The sequence below is a fragment of the Pseudonaja textilis genome, chromosome 2 (genome assembly GCF_049901715.1).
Source record: "Pseudonaja textilis isolate UNSWEBS1 chromosome 2, rPseTex1.2, whole genome shotgun sequence".
In the NCBI taxonomy this organism is placed as follows: domain Eukaryota; kingdom Metazoa; phylum Chordata; class Lepidosauria; order Squamata; family Elapidae; genus Pseudonaja; species Pseudonaja textilis.
In genome coordinates this window covers 248,417,352-248,436,405 of record NC_141991.1, presented here as the reverse complement: position 1 = coordinate 248,436,405, position 19,054 = coordinate 248,417,352, and the positions used below count along the sequence as shown (strand labels likewise).

The window sequence follows — 19,054 nt, the reverse complement described above, 5'->3', positions numbered from 1 at the left end:
AAGATCACCCAGCTGGCTTTATGTCTAAGCCAGCACTAGAATTCACAGTCACCTGGTTTTCAGTCTGGTGTCTTAAGCGTAACACCACAAGGGCTCAATGCAGAATTAATTTATGTATTGTCCATCTATCAACATGTCCAAGATTATCCAATGGGCAGGTTTCGAAAAGTTGTCTTACCATGACAACTCAATGAAATATGCATTTTTTAAAAAAAAAAAAATGAGGACAATTCTAAAATAAATGAGGAAACTTGCCAGTTGAACATATCCCAGAAAGGGTATGGCTAGCTGACGAGAGCTAAATATCTTGAAATAGATCTATACCAGAGGTGGTATTCAGCAGGTTCTGACCAGTTCTGGAGAACTGGTAGCAGGGGTGGGATTCTACCAGTTTGCACCAATTCGCTAGAACCGGTTGTGAACATTCTAAGCAGTTCAGAGAACAGGTTGTTAGAAGAAATTACTGGCCTAATCCTGTAAGGAAGGAAACATTCTGGTGTTGCTTACAGAAACTGCCTCTCTGTTAACCCTTTTTACATTCTTGGCAGGACTAGACTTCCTGTCTCAGGAACCTCTCTGCCCATCCAGTCACATGACCACCAAGCCATGACCACCAACTAAGCCACGCCCACAGAACCGGTTGTTAAAAAAATTGAATCCCACCCCTGTTTCTGGGGAACTATTTTTTGCTACATCTGCAAAGCGAGTTTTATGTCCCCATAAAAAGTAGAGTAGAGTAGAGAAGAGCAGAGAAGAGTAGAGTAGAGTAGAAAATACGGAATGGAATGGAATAGAATAGAATAGAATAAAAAATATGGAATGGAATGGAATAGAATAGAAAATATGGAATGGAATGGAATGGAATGGAGTAGAGTAGAGTAGAGTAGAGTAGAGTAGAGTGTAGAGTAGAATAGAATAGAATAGAATAGAATAGAATAGAATAGAATAGAATAGAATAAGAAAATATGGAATGGAATAGAACAGAGTAGAAAATATGGAACAGAACGGAACAGAACAAAAAAGAACAGAATAGAATAACCCTGGAGGTCTTCTAGTCCAACCTCTGCTCAGGCAGGAAACCCCGTACCATTTCAGACAAATGGCTGTCCAGTCTTTTCTTGAAAACCTCCAATGTTGGAGCATTCACAACACCTGGAGGCAAGTTCGTGTCACTATGTCCCTTCAGGACAGTCATTAAAATGGTTGTAAATTGAGGACTACCTCCAACATATTTGCTTCAAATGAGTGACAGAAGGTCTTTCAGTAAGACTAACCTTTAGGCCAATATTGATGCAATCCGCATCCAGGATGTTGAATACACGTGAGGTGAGGCCGTCTCCCCTATCCTGGGCCAGCCAGCACTTGCAAACAAAAGCGTATATCACACCCTTAGTTGGCACGGTGACACTGAATTCATCCAAGAGCCAGGAGCTTTCTGGAGTAGCCCCATCGTGGCCGATCTAGGAGACACAAGAACGGATTACCAACTTGGTCAAAACGAACACAGGTGAGATTCCTTAAAGATCTACAGGAAAGGATTAAAACTGGGTCCAACTGAAAAAGAGCAAAGAATTCTACTATAGGAAAACCGGGACACCGGGCCCTAGCCAACAAAATGAAATTCAACGGAGAGAAAAGTAAGGCCTTACACTTAAGCAAGAAAAAACAAATGTGCAGGTAGAGATTAGGTGAAACCTGGGTCAATAGCAGTAACTGTGAGAGGGATCTTGGAGTCCTAGTCAGTGGTGGGATTCTACCAGTTTCCCTACCGGTTCAGCGATCGTGCACTTTGCGCGTGTGCATCTAAAATGTGCGCGTGCGCAGCTTTCCGCCTGAGGCTTTGCCGCCCCAATTAGCTGAGAGGATAAAGAACAGAATAGTGCAGGGGTGAAAGGAAGAACCGATCCTGCACTTTTCTCTTCTTTCTCCTCTCAGCTGATCGTCGGAGCTTTTTTTTTTTTTTTGTACTAGTGGTTTGGGGAAACCGGGCCGAACCGGTAGCATTTCACCACTGGTTCTAGTGGACAGTCACTTAAATATGAGCCAGCGGTATACGGCAGCAGCCAAAAAAGCTAATGCAGTTCCAGGTTGCATTAACAGAGGGATAGTATCAAGATCACACAATGTATTAGTACCGCTTTATAAAGCCTTAGTAAAGCCATACCTGGAATATTGCACCTGGTTTTGGTCGCCACATTATTCCAGAAGGTTTAATGTTCACATGGCAAGAACAGAGACATAGAATTGACTCAGTTGAGAAAGCTGAATCATTTTACACAGAATTTTTTGGAGGGAAAGAGGAAGAGGCAGAAAAAGAAACCTCACGAATTGAATTCCAAGAGGACTGCCAAAAGGGTCTCCTCCTTGAGCATGGGTTAGACTAGAAGACCTCCAAGGCCCCTCCCAACTCTGTTATTCTGATAAAACCAAACAACCCGTGTGAGGGAAATGGGAAGGGAGGGAGAAAACAATGGATTTATTGTGATTTATTGTATAGAATGCCTGTACATGAGTGGAAACTCTTTTGGTGTTAAAACCACGATACTCATAATCCACGTGGCACAAATTGGAAGACGCTGTTCACTTAGATTAAGGGTGTCATGGCCAGATCGATGTCACTCGTGTCGGGGGTCACCTGTGTGGCCAAGTGCTGAGGTAGGACTTCCCTCAGACACCCCCCATCCTTCCTTCCTTCCTCCTTCCTTCCCTCTTCCTTCCCCTCTTCCTTTCTTTTCCTCTGTCTTTTCCTCTTTCCCTTTCTCCTTTTCTGTCCCTCTCGGAGGCTCAAATGCAAAAGGGGAAATTTTGTATTGTTTTGCTTTTAGTTTGTTTTGCTAGCCCTCTGCCAGCAAAAACGGAACTCGGGAGGGCGATATGTGCACCCCCCCACAGGGCCCGTTTTCATCTGCGATGGCCTCCTGCAGCCCTCTGTCAGTGAAAACAGAGCTCGGGGCAGCTGCATGGAGTCTTCCTGTTTTCTCTAGCTGAGGCACCGCGGGCCAGTTCTTTGCTGCTTCTAGCGCAGCCCCACAGGCCAGATCTAAGCACCCCACAGGCCGCATCCAGCCTTGAGTTTGACACCCCTGGCTGAGAGTCATTATGTCATTATAAAACAGTCATTATAAAAACGATGTTGAGACTCTAGAAAAAGTGCAGAGAACATTTGGAATACTGGCCACACTTGGAATACTGCATCCAGTTTTGGTCGCCATGATGTAAAAGAGATGTTGAGACTCTAGAAAGCATGCAGAGAAGAACAACCAAGATTGATTAGGGGACTGGAGACTAAAACATATGAAGAATGGTTGCAGGAACTGGGCATGGCTAGTCTAGGGAAGAGAAGGACCAGGGGAGACAGGATAGCTGCCTTCCAATATTTGAGGGGCTGCCACAGGGAGGAGGAAGGGGTCAAGCTATTTTCTAAAGCACCTGAAGGCCAGACAAGGAATAATGTATGGAAACTGTTCTGACCCAAATCTGGTTCCATGAGAGTAAACACAAGACAAAGGTACCAGCACAACCTTTTGCTGTTTCATTTACAAATCCTGTTTTTTTCACAGATAAAAGGCTGCTTCCAACTAATTAGCTCCAATAAGGAAGAGCCTTGCCTAGTTTTTGCAAGTCTGCTAAGAACAACAGATAAAGTTCCCAAACAATAAATCAAAGAGTCTCCAAATACCAACTCAGATATTCGAACGTCCACCAGTATCAAACTTCTTTGCCTTCTGCAAAGAACTCCAGTTTCTCAGCTGACTTTATCTTCTCAGGGAAAGGTTATTATCTTCCAGCCTTACTCCCGAGTCGCACGTGCTGCAGCAGCTGCTCTTTCCTTTGAGCAGCCCTGCATGCACGTGCATTGGGCACAGGCTCCTCAGGGTCCTCTTCATCGCTGCTGCCAGCCTCCACAATCTCCAAAGGCAGCATTCCACTCCCTGATGGTCCTGGCCCCATCCCTGCATCACACGCAGGCCCCTCATCTGAGCCCTCACTGTCTGAGACCTCAGCCGTCCGCACCTGCTGCCGGCGAACCACAACAGAAATTGATCAAGAAGAGATTCAACCTGGAAATAAGGAGAAACTTTCTGACAGTGAGAACAATCAATGGAACAGCTTGCCCTCAGAAGTTATGGGAGCTTCATCACTGGAGGCTTTCAAGAATAGATTGGACTGCCATTTGTCAGAAATTGTGCAGGGTTTCCCACTTGGGTGGGGGTGGGGGGGGTTGGACTAGATGGCCTACAAGGTCCCTTCCAACTCTGATTATCTGTTATGTTCCCACAAACTAAATCCAATTCTCTTCCCTAATGCTCATTTAGTGCTGACCATTAATTGACTGGATTGTGTATAGGTGATTTTAGTTGACATTGTCAACTAAAAAGATACTCCTTTAGTCTTTTTAGCTGCCAGAAAAAGGGAATGGGGGAAAACAAGGCATTCTTGAAATGCCTAGATAATCACCTCGGCAGCCCAAAGTTGTCAGAGCGTAAGAAGGTTATTGGAGAGCATGATGGAGGACTCTTGGAGACGGATGTATCCCATTGGAGAAGTCACATCCAGGGGGTGGGGGGGAAGACCAGGGTCAAGGGGGAAATGTATGATGTCATTTAGTATCGGCTGCACCCAGCCATGCGCCAACATGGCAACTTCTAATAAACCAATTTATTTTTCTCTGAAACGCAGCTAGAGATTTTTTATTTGAATGAGGGTGGATTTGTTGGAGCCCTCACAGCCAGCCGATACTTAATGGAAAAACTTCTAGCAGTAAATCTGTACATCAAGCTGTCGAAATATGAATTTCACCACGCACAGTTGGACTACCTGGGATACTGAGTCTCAAATAAAGGCATAGAGATGGACCCAGCCAAAGTACAAGCCGTCCTTGGTTGGCAAGCCCCTTGCACCCACAGACAGCTACAAAGCTTTCTGGGGTTTGCAAACTTCTACCGGCAATTCATCCCCTCCTTCATGAGGATTGCCAAACCCATGATGGACCTTCTAAAGACAGGGAGCACAGAAAAGACACCCCACCTGGGACAACCCCTACAGTGGGACCTAACCTGCCAAAAGTCATTTGAAACACTGAAAGAACTGTTTGTAAAAGAACCGGTGCTGAAGCACCCTGACTTCGAACAACTCCTCGTCGTACAAGCAGACGCCAGCGACGTGGCAGTGGGAGCAGTGTTACTCCAAAGAAACGACCGAGGAAACCTACAGCTCTGTGCCTACACCTCCCGTAAACTCACAAACATAGAGAGGCGATGGGATGCATAGGAGAAAGAGGCTTTTGCAATAAGATGGGCATTGCAGATCTGGCATCACCTGCTGGAACGGGGCCAGAAGCCATTCAAAGTTTGGACTGACCATAAAAATCTGGAAAGCCTTAGGACCCTGTGAAAACTATCGCCCAAACAAGTCCGCTGGGCCCAATATTTCAACCGATTCAACGTTGTGCTAAAACACATCTCGGGGGAGGGGAGAACTTTCTGGCTGACGCCCTCTCTCACATGTCCCAGTATAAATGTAAAAGGGAGAAAATTATGAATGCCATCATTCCCCCTATCCAAATAGCTGCCCAAGTAACCACCAGACGATGATGACGCGACCAATGCAACCGATCCGTGGACGACTTAGCCACAAAATTAAAAACTGCACTGCTAGCAGATCGTTGGTTCTGGGACAATCAACACATCTTAACGAAAAGAGATGACCTAACCTGGAAAGAAACAAAACTCTACGTCCCAGAATCCCTACATACTCTAGTCCTTCAGAGGAGCCACGACGCCAAACCGACAGGCCACTTCGGGTTCTTAAAAACTTTACACTTAGCTCGGAGGCAATTCTAGTGGCCTGGCATAAAGAAAGATGTGGACAGCTATGTGAAGAGTTGCACCATTTGCATTGCAATGAAAAAACCAGGAAAATCCCCCTGGATTGCTACAGATTGGGGGGGTGTCTGTCCTGAATTTTTGACCCTGATTCCTTGGATTTGATACTCTACTGTAGGGTATCAAAAAAAAAAAAAAGACTGGGGTTATTTTGAATAATGATGCTGCAGTTTACCTCTAATGTTTGAACTGGCACAATAGATCTTAACCCTGAAAGGTTCAAAGAATAGGTAGTCCTTGATTTAAAATAATCAATTTACTGACTGTTCAATGTTACAATGACAAGGAAAAAAGTGACTTCAGGCCATTTTTCACCTTTGCAACTGTCCTCATGATCATGTGATCAAAATTCAAATTGGCAACTGGTTCATATTTATGACGGTTGCAATGTCCCGGGGTCGTGTGATCATCTTTTGTGACCTTCTCAAGAGCAAAGCCAGATTCACTTAACAACCATGTTACTAACTTAATAATGGCAGTGATTCCCTTAACAAAGGTGGCAAAAAAGGTCATAAAATGGTGGCAAAACCCTCTTAACAACGGCCTTTGCTTAACCACGGAAATGTTGGGCTCAATTGCAGTTGTAAGTCAAGGACTAACTGCAGCACTCCAGCCAAATGAGCTGACAAATTGCTTGTCGTTTAGCTTCTTCTCTCAACATTCAGCATGTATCACCCTTAAGTTGCTTTGCAAGATTAATCATTGGTATATATTCTGATCGGTATAATTAGTTACCCCAGTCACCTCAAGGAAACCATCCCAGATCCGTTCTAATAAACTGTTTCTGTAAATAAGGAATGATTGTAAATCTGTTCAAAATAAAAGTTCCTTATTAGCAAAAACACTATTGCCTTTTTCATGCCTAATGAAAAGATTACTGCCCAAGCTACCGCGTTTCCCCCCCAAATAAGACCCTGTCTTATATTTTTAGCCACTAAAAAAAGGCACCAGGTCTTACTTTCGGGAGATGTCGTTCACTGACCAACCTCACTTGTGCATGTCAACACCAGCCTCCTTTTTGCTGTCAGAGGCCTTCAGGAACTTCTTCTGCAGCCGGCAAAGCTTTCCTGGAGGCTTCTGCAGCCGATAACAGAGCCCCAGATCAATCCAGAATTTTGTTATCAGCTACAGAAGACTTCAGGAAAGCCTTGCCAGCCTTGCTGGCTGCAGAAGAAATGGGCCAGCGAGGCAGGTGTCGGGGTGTGTGAGGTCTGGCTCCAACTATCCAAACGAAAACAGTAGGGGAGCTCCACCCCCCAATCTCCACCCTAGCTTAATGCTGATGCTCAAATTCTTGAACTGTGGCAGAAATAAAGCAAATAACAAATTATATATTTTGACAGTTCTGTCTCTGGAACCTGTCCTTTTTTCTTTGCCCGGGCTTTGTGAGTCTACCTTGAAATCACAGCATCAATAGTAGAGACCTTCAAATTTCTAGGTTCTACTATATCACAAGACCTAAAATGGAACCTAATATCAAAAATGTAATCAAAAAAGCACAACAAAGAATGTTCTTTCTGCGCCAACTCAGGAAGCTCAAACTGCCCAAGGAGCTGCCGATCCAGTTCTACAGAGGAATTACTGAGTCTGCACCTCTATAACTGTCTGGTTTGGTTCTGCAACCCAACAGGGCGGACACAGACTTCAGAGGGTAATTAGGACTGCAGTAATTAGGACAATTACTACCAACCTGCCATCCACGGAGGACCTGTATACTGCATGAGTCAAAAAGAGGGCTGTAAAAATATTTATAGACTCCTCATATCCCGGACATAAACTGTTTCAACTCCTTCCCTCAAACCGACGCTATAGAGCACTGCACACCAGAACAACTAGACACAAGATCAGTTTTTTTCCCAAAGGCCATGACTCTGCTAAACAAATAATTCCCTCAACCCTGCCCAACTATTTACAAAGTCTGCACTACTATTACTGTTAATCTTCTCATCACTCCTTATCACCCATCCCCTCCCACTTGTGACTGTATGACTGTAACTTTGTCACTTGTATCCTTACAATTTTTATTGACTTTTTCCTAGTATGATTTGATTGCTTATTGTACCCTATGATTATCATTAAGTGTTGTACCTGACGATTCTTGACTCTTGACGAATTTATCTTTTCTTTTTATGTACACTGAGAGCATTTGCACCAAGACAAATTCCTTGTGTGTCCAATCACACTTGGCCAATAAAGAATTATATTCTGTTCTGTTCTGTTCTTATTCTAAATGTCTTGCTTTTTTCCTAACCTATTTTATAAGAGGTGGGCAGACTGCATTGTTGTTGTTGTTTTTAAAAACTCATTATTATTATTTTTTGGATCTTCTGGGTCTTGCTCTCTGCCACTAAATGACAGCAACACAGTTTCCTGCCATTCTGAGTTACCAAACACAGGAAAATTTGTACTGTAAGCTAAAGCTAACATACAACTAATGCATTTGAAGGATGAAAGAATAGGGGAAAGAAAAGTCCGTGGGGAAATGGAACATGGGCAGTCCTCAACGTATGACCTCAACTGAGCCCAAAAGGTATGTTGCTAAACGAGATGTTTGCTAAGTGAATTTTGCCCCATTTTACAACCTCTCCTGCCACAGTTGTCACTGCCGTGGTTAAGTTAGTAACACGGTTGTTGAGCGAATCTGGCTTCCCTAGGTCAGAAGGACACAAAAGGGGGAAACCACATGATCCCAGATCACCTGCAACCATCGTAAATATGAGTCAGTTGCCAACCCTCTGAATTTTCATCACAGGAACATGGCAATGCTGCAATAGTCATAATAGCAATAGCAATAGTAGATTTACAGAGATTTACAGCTTACGGAGTTAGTCTATTGTCCCCCAACCATCTGGGTCCTCATTTTACTGACCTTGGAAGGATGGAAGCTGAGTCAACCTTGAGCTGGTGAGGATCGAACTCCTGGCAGTGAGCGAAACCTGCAGTACTGCATTCTGACCACTGTGCCACCCTGACTCCTCCCTCCCTCCCTCCCTCCCTCTCTTCCTTCCTTCACAATAGCACTTAGACTTATATACCACTTCACAATCCCCTCTAAGCGGTTTACAGAGTCAGCCTCTTGCCCCCAACAATCTGGGTCCTCATTTTACCCACCTCAGAAGGATGAGAGGCTGAGTCAACCTTGAGCCGGTCAGGATCAAACTGCCAAACTGCCGGCAGCTGGCAGTCAGCAGAAGTAGCCTGCAATACTGCCTTCTAACCGCTGCGCGACCGAGGCTCTTAAAGTGTGAAAAATGACCCTTTATGTCACTTTTATCATTTACCATTGTAACTTCAAGCAGTCCTTAAACAAATGGTTATAAGCTGAGGACTATCTGTATAGTTCTGCGGCACACTAAATGGTAAGTATAAAGATGAAAAAAAAATAGCACAGGTTGGTTTTAAGCTCAGCAGCCTGGTTTTATTTTACTTCCTGCTATTTTTAGAAATGGTGAGATCTTAGCATGCCCTAGATTCTGGAAGTCAGTATCTCCAAAGTCCTTCATTTTGACTAAGTGACCCAAAAGAACAGGTTGAGGTCTGCACTGAGACAGAACTCTTGAAAGCTTTTACGGTGGACTTTCCAGACCTAAATCTTTCCACCAAGCTGGATAAATTATATTTTACACAAAAGGTTCAACCTTCATGTTCCTTGCCATCAAAGAAGTCACTAATCCACGTTGAATAATATCAAACTTTGAGGCTGAATCGCTTGTTAGTCTGAAAAGGCTCACACGTCAAACTCCTGTCAGCTAACACAAGAAAGCGTTAACGTTCTCCCCTTGGGTTTTCACAATGAAATATATTTACATGTAAACCAAAATCCGTTTTATTTTATTTGTTTTTTGCTAACCCTGTTTAGCCTTGTCAGGCTGTAAAACAGTCAGGCAGAGTTTAAATTAAATTGAAGGGAAGTCTACTTTTTCTGGGTCTGAGGATTAGGTAAGGCAAAACGCAGTTCTGCTGCTCTAAATCCTGCCTCCCAAAGATGCACCTAATTGGTAAAGGAATGGGAATTTGTGTTTAAGGATGAGTTATGGTTATATAACACAGGCAGAGTCTATTTCTTAAATTCACAGGAAGGAGGAGGAGGAGAAAGGAGGAGGAGGAAGAGGAGGAGGAAAGAACAAGAAGAGGAAGAGGAGGAGGAAGAATAAGAAGGGGGAGAAGAGAAGGAGGAGAGGAGGAGGAGGAGAAGAAGAGGAGGAGCAGGAAGAAGCAGGAAGGGGAGGAGGAGAGGAAGAGGAGGAAGAATAAGGAGAAGAGGAGGAGCAGGAGGAGGGAGCAGGAAGGAACAGGAAGAGGAGGAGAGAAAGAGGAAGAAGCGGAGGAAGGAGGAGGAAGAGGAGGAGGAAGAATAGGAAGGAGGAGTAGAGAAGGAGGAGAGGAGGAGGAGGAGAAGAGGAGGATGAGGAAGAGAAGGAGGAAGAGGCAGAAGAAGGAAGTGGAGGAGGAGGAAGAGATAATGCTAGAAGGGCATGTATCTTTTCTGAACCATGGGGATACTGCAATGGGCATAAGTGTGAAAACAGTCATAAGTTACCTTTTTCAGTACCGTCGTAATTTTGAACGGTCACTAAAGAAAGAGTTTTAAGTCACGAACTCCCCGTACGTTGCCATCTACTGCAGGGGATTCCAAACCACGGGCCATGGGCTACTATAGGGGTGTGACCTGTTTGAAACCGGGCAGTGCAAGCGATACACGCGCAAAACTCTACTCTTGTGCTTGTGCAAGAAGCTACACTCTCACAAGCGTTGGGCCCTTGTGTTTGCGTGAGTAGCTCCACTCACGAGCAGAGGTTGCTTGAGAGGAGGGAGTTTGTGCTGGCACACAAAAGCTCCATTCACGCTTGTGAGCGTGCCACACCAATACTCCCCACCCCGGCAGGCCAGGCCACCAAGGCAGTGGTGGGATTCAATTTTTTTTACTACCGGGTTTCTGTGGGCGTGGCTTGGTGGGCGTGGCAGGGGAAGGATACTGCAAAATCTACAATCCCTCCCCACCCTGCTAACCTGCTTTCCAGCTCCATTCTCCTGTGCAGGGCAACAAAGAAGACCCAGCCAATCAGCTGGAACTCAGGAGGTGGAGAAGAGATGGGGGCGGGGCCAGTCAGAGGTGGGATTTGCCAGTTCTCCGAACTACTCAAAATGTCTGCTACCGGTTCTCCAGAACTGGTCAGAACCGGCTGAATTACCACCTCTGCACCAAGGGTGAAAGGTTGGGAACTGTTGGTCTCCTATCTAAGGGTAAGTTTTGGAAGAAACCAATATTAAGTGGCGCCTTTCTTTCACGAGCAGCTTTACTGATTATCATTGAAGGACACACAATTTTCTCCGGTCCAAAAAGTGTACATTTATGTTTCTGGGTGCACACTCTGTTCAGGGAAGCATGCTATGAAGTTTAGGTGGGATCAGGCCCTGGACTCAATTTGAATTAAATTATTAATTACTGCATTTAGGTTAATGGGGGTAATTAGATTACTCCCCGTGCATTTGATAATTGCTACATTCTTTTGTGTAAAATATGATTATTTAATGGTAATTTGTGGATTGATTCAGAGCAATGCCTTCAAGGTTTGGGAGGAGGGCGAGCGTCTCCAATTATGGACCATTGCAACAAACCGTCTTGAGAAAAAGACGAATGTGAGCTTCGAGATGAGGCAAGAGACGGTTTGTGTAAAGGATGTCCTTCCAACCATTTGCTACATAAATATTCCTGCCCTGATCAGTGCACATTGCTTATGAGCTGTGATTAATGCCCTCCTGTAAGAGGTGTCTCAAGAGAAGCTGTGAAAACAATTTCCATGCTGAGCAAGAAAATTATACAGGGAGCAATTCTCACTGTAGGCCATTTATGAAATTTTTGTCAAAGCTTCCTCTTTTTTCCCCCCCAAAAACAACAACAACAAAAAGAAAGAAAATGGAAAAAAAGAATGATGGAAGGAGCAGCGCATCATGCAAAACACACACCCCGCGGCAAAATAATTTCTGGCAAGCCATTAAAAGGCTTGTATCAAACACTTTATAGCAGTGATTCTCAACTTGGCAACTTTGTGAGGACTTCGACTTTCAGAATTCCCCGACCAGCCAGTTCTGGGGAATTCTGGGAGTTGAAGTCCACACATCTTAAAGTTACCAAGTTGAGAAATACTAGATCATACTGTAAACTGGCTTTCCCTAATCTCCATATGATTTGGGATAACAAACCCTCAGGATTCTCTTTTGGATCCACACATTTGGAATACTGGCCACACTTGGAATACTGCATCCAGTTTTGGTCGCCATGATGTAAAAGAGATGTTGATACTCTAGAAAGCATGCAGAGAAGAACAACAAAGATGATTAGGGGACTGGAGGCTAAAAGGTATGAGGAATGGTTGTAGGAATTGTGGGTATGTCTCGTCTGATGAAAAGAAGGACTAGGGGAGACAGGATAGCAGTATTCCGATATCTCAGGGGCTGCCACAAAGAAGAGGGAATCAAGCTATTCTCCAAAGCACCTGAGGGCAGGACAAGAAGCAATGGATGGAAACTAATCAAGGAGAGGAGCAACCTAGAACTAAGGAGAAATTTCCTGACAGTTAGAACAATTCATCAGTGGAACAACTTGCCTCCAGAAATTGTGGGTGCTCCAACACTGGAAGTTTTTAAAAAGATGTTGGATAACCATTTGTCTGAAGTGGTGTAGGGTTTCCTGCCTAGGCAGGGGGCTGGACTAGAAGACCTCCAAGGTCCCTTCCTATTCTATTCTATTCTATTCTATTCTATTCTATTCTATTCTATTCTATTCTTATTCTTATTCTTATTCCTATTCTATTCTATTCTATTCTATTCTATTCTATTCTATTCTATTCTATTCTATTCTATGTACACTGAGAACATTTGCACCAAGACAAATTCCTTGTGTGACCAGTCACGCTTGGCCAATCAAGAATTCTTTCTATCTATCTATCTATCTATCTATCTATCTATCTATCTATCTATCTATCTATCTATCTATCTATCTATCTATCTATCTATCTATCTATCTCTCCTAGCCACTATGTTCCTTGCTCGACAAAATAATGAAACCAAAAAAAATACTCAAAAATATAGACCACCCACAACTTCTGGAGGCCTGTAATTTCTCTGCCTCTTTTTAAGCAAAGCTGAGCTTAAGTAACTCAGGGGTGTCAAACTCAATTTCATTGAGGGCCACATCAGGGTTGCTTTTGATCTTGCGGGCGTGGCCGGGATGGGCATAGCCAGCTGGATATCACTTGTGTCGGGGGCGCAGTGTTCTGCCAGTGAAAATGGGCCACATGCGGCTCTCCCAAGCTCCATTTTAGCTAACAAATAACAGATAACAGATAATCAGAGTTGGAAGGGACCTTATAGATCATCTAGTCCAGCCCCCTGCCCAAGTGGGAGACCCTACACCATTTCTGACAAATGGCAGTCCAATCTCTTTTTGAAAGTCTCAAGTGATGCCGCTCCCACAACTTCCGAGGGCAACTTCTGTTCCGTAGGTTGATTGCTCTCACTGCTAGAAAGTTTCTCCTTATTTCCAGGTTGAATCTCTCCTTGATCAGTTTCCATCCACTGTTCCTTGTCTGGCCTTCAGGGTGCCTTAGAAAACAGCTTGACTCCCTTCTCTCTTTAGCAGCCCCTCAAATATTGGAAGACTGCTATCCTGTCTCCCCTGGTCCTTCTCTTCTCTTCACTAGACTAGCCAGGCCCAGTTCCTGCAACCATTCATCGTATGTTATTTAGCCTCTAGTCCCCTTATCATCCTGGTTGCTCTTCTATGCACTTTTTCTAGAGTCTCAACATCTTTTTTATTGTGTGGTGACCAAAACGGGATGAAGTACTCTCGGTGTGGCCTTACTAAGGCTTTATAGAGTGGTATTAGTACCTCATTTGATCTCGATTGCATCCCTCTGTTAATGACGGCTTGCTCCAGCGCTCTGCCAGGGAGGCCTTCCCGAGCTCTGTTTTTGCTGGCAGAGGCGCCGTAGGCCAATCCTTCGCTTCTTCCAAGGTGAGCCCCCCAGGCCAGATCTAAGCACCCCGTGGGCTGGATCCAGCCTATGGGCCTTGAGTTTGACATCCCTGAGCCAACCGATCACTCTTTCAAACCTCACTTGTCAGCCGTATGGCCCTACCTCAATTTTTTTGATTTCGCCAACATCTATTCCCATCACAGAGAATTTCTCCACAGAAGATGCTGCAAATTGGTTCTTTTCTTCCGGGAGATCAAGCCACATGTGGCCGGTACAGTTTTCCTGAGGACCAATGACGATTAGGAAAACTCGGCTGCTGGTACTTGAGTCGTATTCTTTCCCGGTGGTGAGGACGATGTGGTAAGGAATGACTGAAAACAAAGACAACCATGTTAGGCAAATGAGATTGATGCAGAGCTCACAGAGGCCTCCATTTTAAGTGACACGGGAGTAAATGATGTTAGGCCCCAAGGTGGTAGAGATAGTCCTCAATTAACAGCCATTCATTTAGTGACCATTACAACAGCACCGAAAAAAGTGGCTGATGACCGTTTTTCACTTATGACCCCTGTTGTAGCATCCCCGTGGTCATGTGTTCAAAATTGGCAACTGGTTCATACTTTATGAGGGTTGCAAGCAGGTCCAGGGTTGTATGATCCCCTTTGGTGGCCTTCTCACGAGCAAAGTCAACGAAGAAGCCAGATTCGCTTAACAACCGTGTTACTAACGTAGTGACTGCTGTGATTCCCTTAATCACTGTGGCGAGAACACTTCTTGCACTGTTAAATATTTAACCTTCTGGCAGCCACACTTGCTAGTGTGGCTTCCTTCCGTTTTGTGGTTAAAGCACAGACAAAAGCTATAGGATCGATCCCAACATAGGAAACAAAAAAAAATGGCAGGAAACCACAGGGTCTGCCCACATTATTGTTACCTCTTCCATGTTTTGGAAATGTTGTGGCATTTATTTTGTATTTTATTTATTCGCTTAGCATAGCCTGAAGCTATTAAAATCAGAATGGGACAATTTGCCATGGCCAACTCACCTAGTCATGGCCAAGTCCATGTAGGACAACTCTCCACAGGATGATTTAATGATTCAGTTTAACTATTTAAAATAAATTTAAAAATATTTTAATTTTTTTCATTCACGTTTCATTTTGTCCCTCCTTTTGCATCCTTTCTTTAATGATTCTATCCCACCATTTCTTTGATAATAAGTGTAACTCTTGTCCTTCAGTGAGATGTCCCATGGCGAGCTGGCCATGGTGAGTTGGCTGTGGCCAGTTGGCCAAGGTGAGTTGGCCATGGTGAGTTGGCCAATTGGCCATGGTGAGTTGGCTGTGACAAATTGGCCACAGTGAGTTGGCTGAGGCCAATTGGCCATGGTGAGTTGGCTGTGATAAGTTGGCCATGGTGAGTTGGCTGTGGTGAGTTGGCTGTGGTGAATTGTCAAAGACCTACTAAAATATGTGTGAAACAGTCTAGACTAGTGTTTTCAAACTTGGCAACTTTAAGATGTGTGTCTATGGAGGTTCTTAGTCATCCAGATCATGGTTGTCCTAAAGGTGCTTTTTTCAAGAAGCAACTGGACTTTCTGTTTTTTTCTTTGAAGTCGTTTTGCTTCTCATCCAAGAAGCTTCTTCAGCTCTGACTAGATGGTGGGGAATAGAAGGATTAATATTCCTTGCAGACAGCTGATCATTTGCATTCTTTTAAAAGAGTCACTGAGACCACTTGCAGGTTTATCTGTGTCCTCAGGGTCACCTGAGTAGTGCAAATGGAAGCATTCTTGGAATTGCTTTGTCCGTATTTTGGACAGAGAGGACCACTGGTTTGAAAGAAGGGTTAAAGAGGCCATCTATGTCAAAATTGAACAGCTCTCTCTCAACAGCAGCTCCAAGAAAGATCCAAACCTGTTTGCACCACTCAGGTGACCCTGAGGACACAGACAGACCTCCAAGTGGCCTCAACAACTCTCCAAAAGAATGTAAATGACCAGCTGTCCTAAAGGAGTACAAACCCTTCCATTCCCTGCCATCCAGTTCAGAGCTGAAGAAGCTTCTTTGATGAGAAGCAAAAGGTCTTCAAAGAAAAACAAGAAAGTTTAATATGTGTGGATTTCAACTCTTGTAATTCTCCAGCCAGCATGCCAAGTTTAAAAAGGCACCGATCTAGACATAAATCCATAACTTCAGCAAAATACAATAAAGAGATTTTGTTGAGTCTGGGTACAAGCCTGGAATGGTCTTATACCCTGCTTTCTCCACACAGTATTACTTTCTTACGTGACCCATCAAGCGCAGAACTGTTGGTCTTCTTGTCCTTTAGATTGGCATTGTTGTCTCGGTTCAGGGATGCGTTTTCTACGCTCAGGCAGTCAGGATCATAGTTCTAACAAGAGAGCACAAATATATGAAGGAACATCAATACTTGCATCTGTTTTCTTCCTGAGTCAGGAGATATTTCCCACCTCCAGAGAAATATTATTGCTGAATTTATTTTGGGGGGGCTGGAAGGAAATTCTGGATCAAAATCTCATTTGGCCACAGGCTTTAGTAATACTATTTTAGTAATACTATTGCTAAATTTGCAGATGATACAACAGTGCCGGGACTCATCTTTGAGAGGGATGAGTCTGCCTACCGAGATGAGGTGGATCAGTTGCTTTTGTGGTGTGGACACAATAACTTGGTCCTCAACACCAATAAGACCAGGGAGCTTATAGTGGACTATAGAAGGAACAGATCAGACATCCATCCCTTGCTTATAATGGAGACCGAGTGGAGCAGGTAGACAGTTTTAAGTTTCTGGGTGTTAAAAGAGGACCTGACCTGGGGTGTTCACATTGCAGCTCTGGTCAAAAGGGCCCAGCAGAGATTATACTACCTGAGACTTCTCAGAAAACAACTGAATGAAAAACTGCTAGTGACCTTCTACCGCTGCACCATAGAGAGTATCTTAACTCACTGCACCTCTGTATGGTTTGCCAATTGCACAGGGGCAGATAGGACAGCACTCCAGAGGGTTAACGTCATTGCCCAGAAGATCATGGGTTGCCCTCTCCCCTCTTTGGAAGAGCTTTATAGCTCCCTCTGCCTTAAGAAAGTTCAAAACATTCTCAAAGATCCATTTCATCCTGGGCACCCTTTTTTTGAATTGTTACTATCGGGCAGACAGTACAGAATAATAAAAACAAGGACAAATAAGCTGAAAAAGAGCTTCTATCCCAGGGCAGTAGCTCTTTTGAATTCTGCTATATAGAGCAGTGTTAGTGCGGTGTTGGGGGTTTTCGGTTCAATGTGTGGAAGGTGAAGGATGTGTGTTTGTTTTTATTTTCATGGTCATGGTCATGATTTGCACTGAAGATGGTGTTTCATTTTGTTGTACGAGGTGCAATGGAAATAAAGTAAAGTAAATTTTACAAAGTTACCTTAAACAATTTCCCCCCTTCCTCTCTGAATCTCCTGAGCCTCTCACAGATTTTTTGGGATGATAATTGGATTAATTCTACAGCTGTTACCTGAATACTTTGGATGGATAGGATATGACAGTTAAAGAATCTCTTGATTTTTTTTAAAATCAAATATGCAGTGCCAAAGACAGAATAACAGAGTTGGAAGGGAAGTTGGAGGTCTTCTAGACCAACCCACCACCCAAGCAGGAAACAGTATTTCATTTCAGACAAATGGCTCTCCAATCTCTTCTGAAAATCCTCCGTTGTTGGAGCACTTACAACTACCGAAGGCAAACCGTTCCATGCTTGAATTTTCTCATTTTTCAGGAGATTTCTCCTCATTTCTGGATTCACTCTCTCCTTGATTAGTTTCCATCCATTACTTCTTGTCCTGCCTTCAGGTGTTTTGGAGAATAGCTTGACTCCCTCTTCTTTGTGGCAGCCCCTGAGATATTGCAAGACCACTCTCATATCCCCCTAGTCCTTTCATTAAACTAGACATAGCCAATTCCTGCAACTGTTCTTCATATGTTTTAAACTCCATAATCATATTTGTTCTTCTCTTCATTCTTTGTAAAGTCTCAACCTCTTTGTTATATCGTGGTGACCAAAAATGGATACAGTATTCAAATTGTGGTCTCACTAAGGCTTTATAAAGCAGTACTAATACTTTACGTTATCTTTAGTCTATCCCTCTGTTAATGCAGCCTGAGACTATGCTGGGTTTTTTTGGCAGCTGAGGTACACTGCTATCTCATATTTAAGTGATTTTCTACAAGGACTCCAAAATCCCTCTCACAGTTATTGGAAAGACTAGAGATCATGGATACTCAGCTATTAGCAGTATGCCTTTTAATAGAGTAGTATTTTGTATCTGATTACATCTATTATGGCAATCCTTTAGTGACTGGGCAAGCTTCCTTCACGGCAGCCATTTTGTTAAAATACTTACGACGTGACGCGGTGCCATCAAATCAGTTCTGGAGACAAAATACAGGTATTCCTCAACTTACAACCCCAATTGGTTGTAAGTTGAAGAATACCTGTATTTTACAAACATCTAGTTGTAAATGTTCAGAAGAATAACCCACATTACGTATCTGATATTAGCACAGTTGAGAAAGTCCAGAAATATTTCACAAGAAGAGTTCTCCACTCCTCTACTCGTTGTAGAATACCTTATGTCACCAGACTTGAAATTCTAGAGCTAGAAAACCTTGAATTACGCCATCTTCGGTCTGATCTAAGTATGGTATATAAAATCATACATTGCAATGACTTATCTGTCAATGAATACTTCAGCTTCAACCATAACAACACAAGAGCACACAATAGATACAAACTCAAGGTTAACCGCACCAAACTTGATTGCAGGAAATACGACTTCAGCAACAGAGTGGTTAATGTCTGGCATACTTTACCTGACTCTGTGGTTTCTTCCCCAAACCCCAAAAACTTTAATCTTAGACTGTCTACTTTTGACCTCACTGCTTTCCTAAGAGGTCTTTAGGGGGCGTGCATAAATGCACCAACGTGCCTACCGTCCCTGTCCTATTGTTTATTTTTCTTATATGTACCCATTTCATGTATTCATAACTATGTATATACTTATACCTATTATCTTGTAAGCGATTGACAAATCAAAATAAATAAATAAAATAAATTAATTAATTTTCTTCTGAGAGAGATTGAACATGTCACAATTGAACCCAACATTTCTGTGGGCTAAGCAA

General features: G+C 43.5%; 1 protein-coding gene across 1 annotated transcript in view; it reads right to left on the bottom strand.

The window, feature by feature from the left end:
* Positions 1 to 19,054, bottom strand: part of LOXHD1 (lipoxygenase homology PLAT domains 1) — a 198,413-nt gene that overhangs the window by 41,702 nt on the left and 137,657 nt on the right. The window contains exons 32-34 of the mRNA XM_026713916.2: positions 16,153 to 16,258; positions 14,027 to 14,235; positions 1,275 to 1,460 (exon numbers count right to left, since the gene is read on the bottom strand). Coding sequence (XP_026569701.2) covers positions 1,275 to 1,460; positions 14,027 to 14,235; positions 16,153 to 16,258 — 501 coding nt within the window. The remainder of the gene's footprint in view (positions 1 to 1,274; positions 1,461 to 14,026; positions 14,236 to 16,152; positions 16,259 to 19,054) is intronic.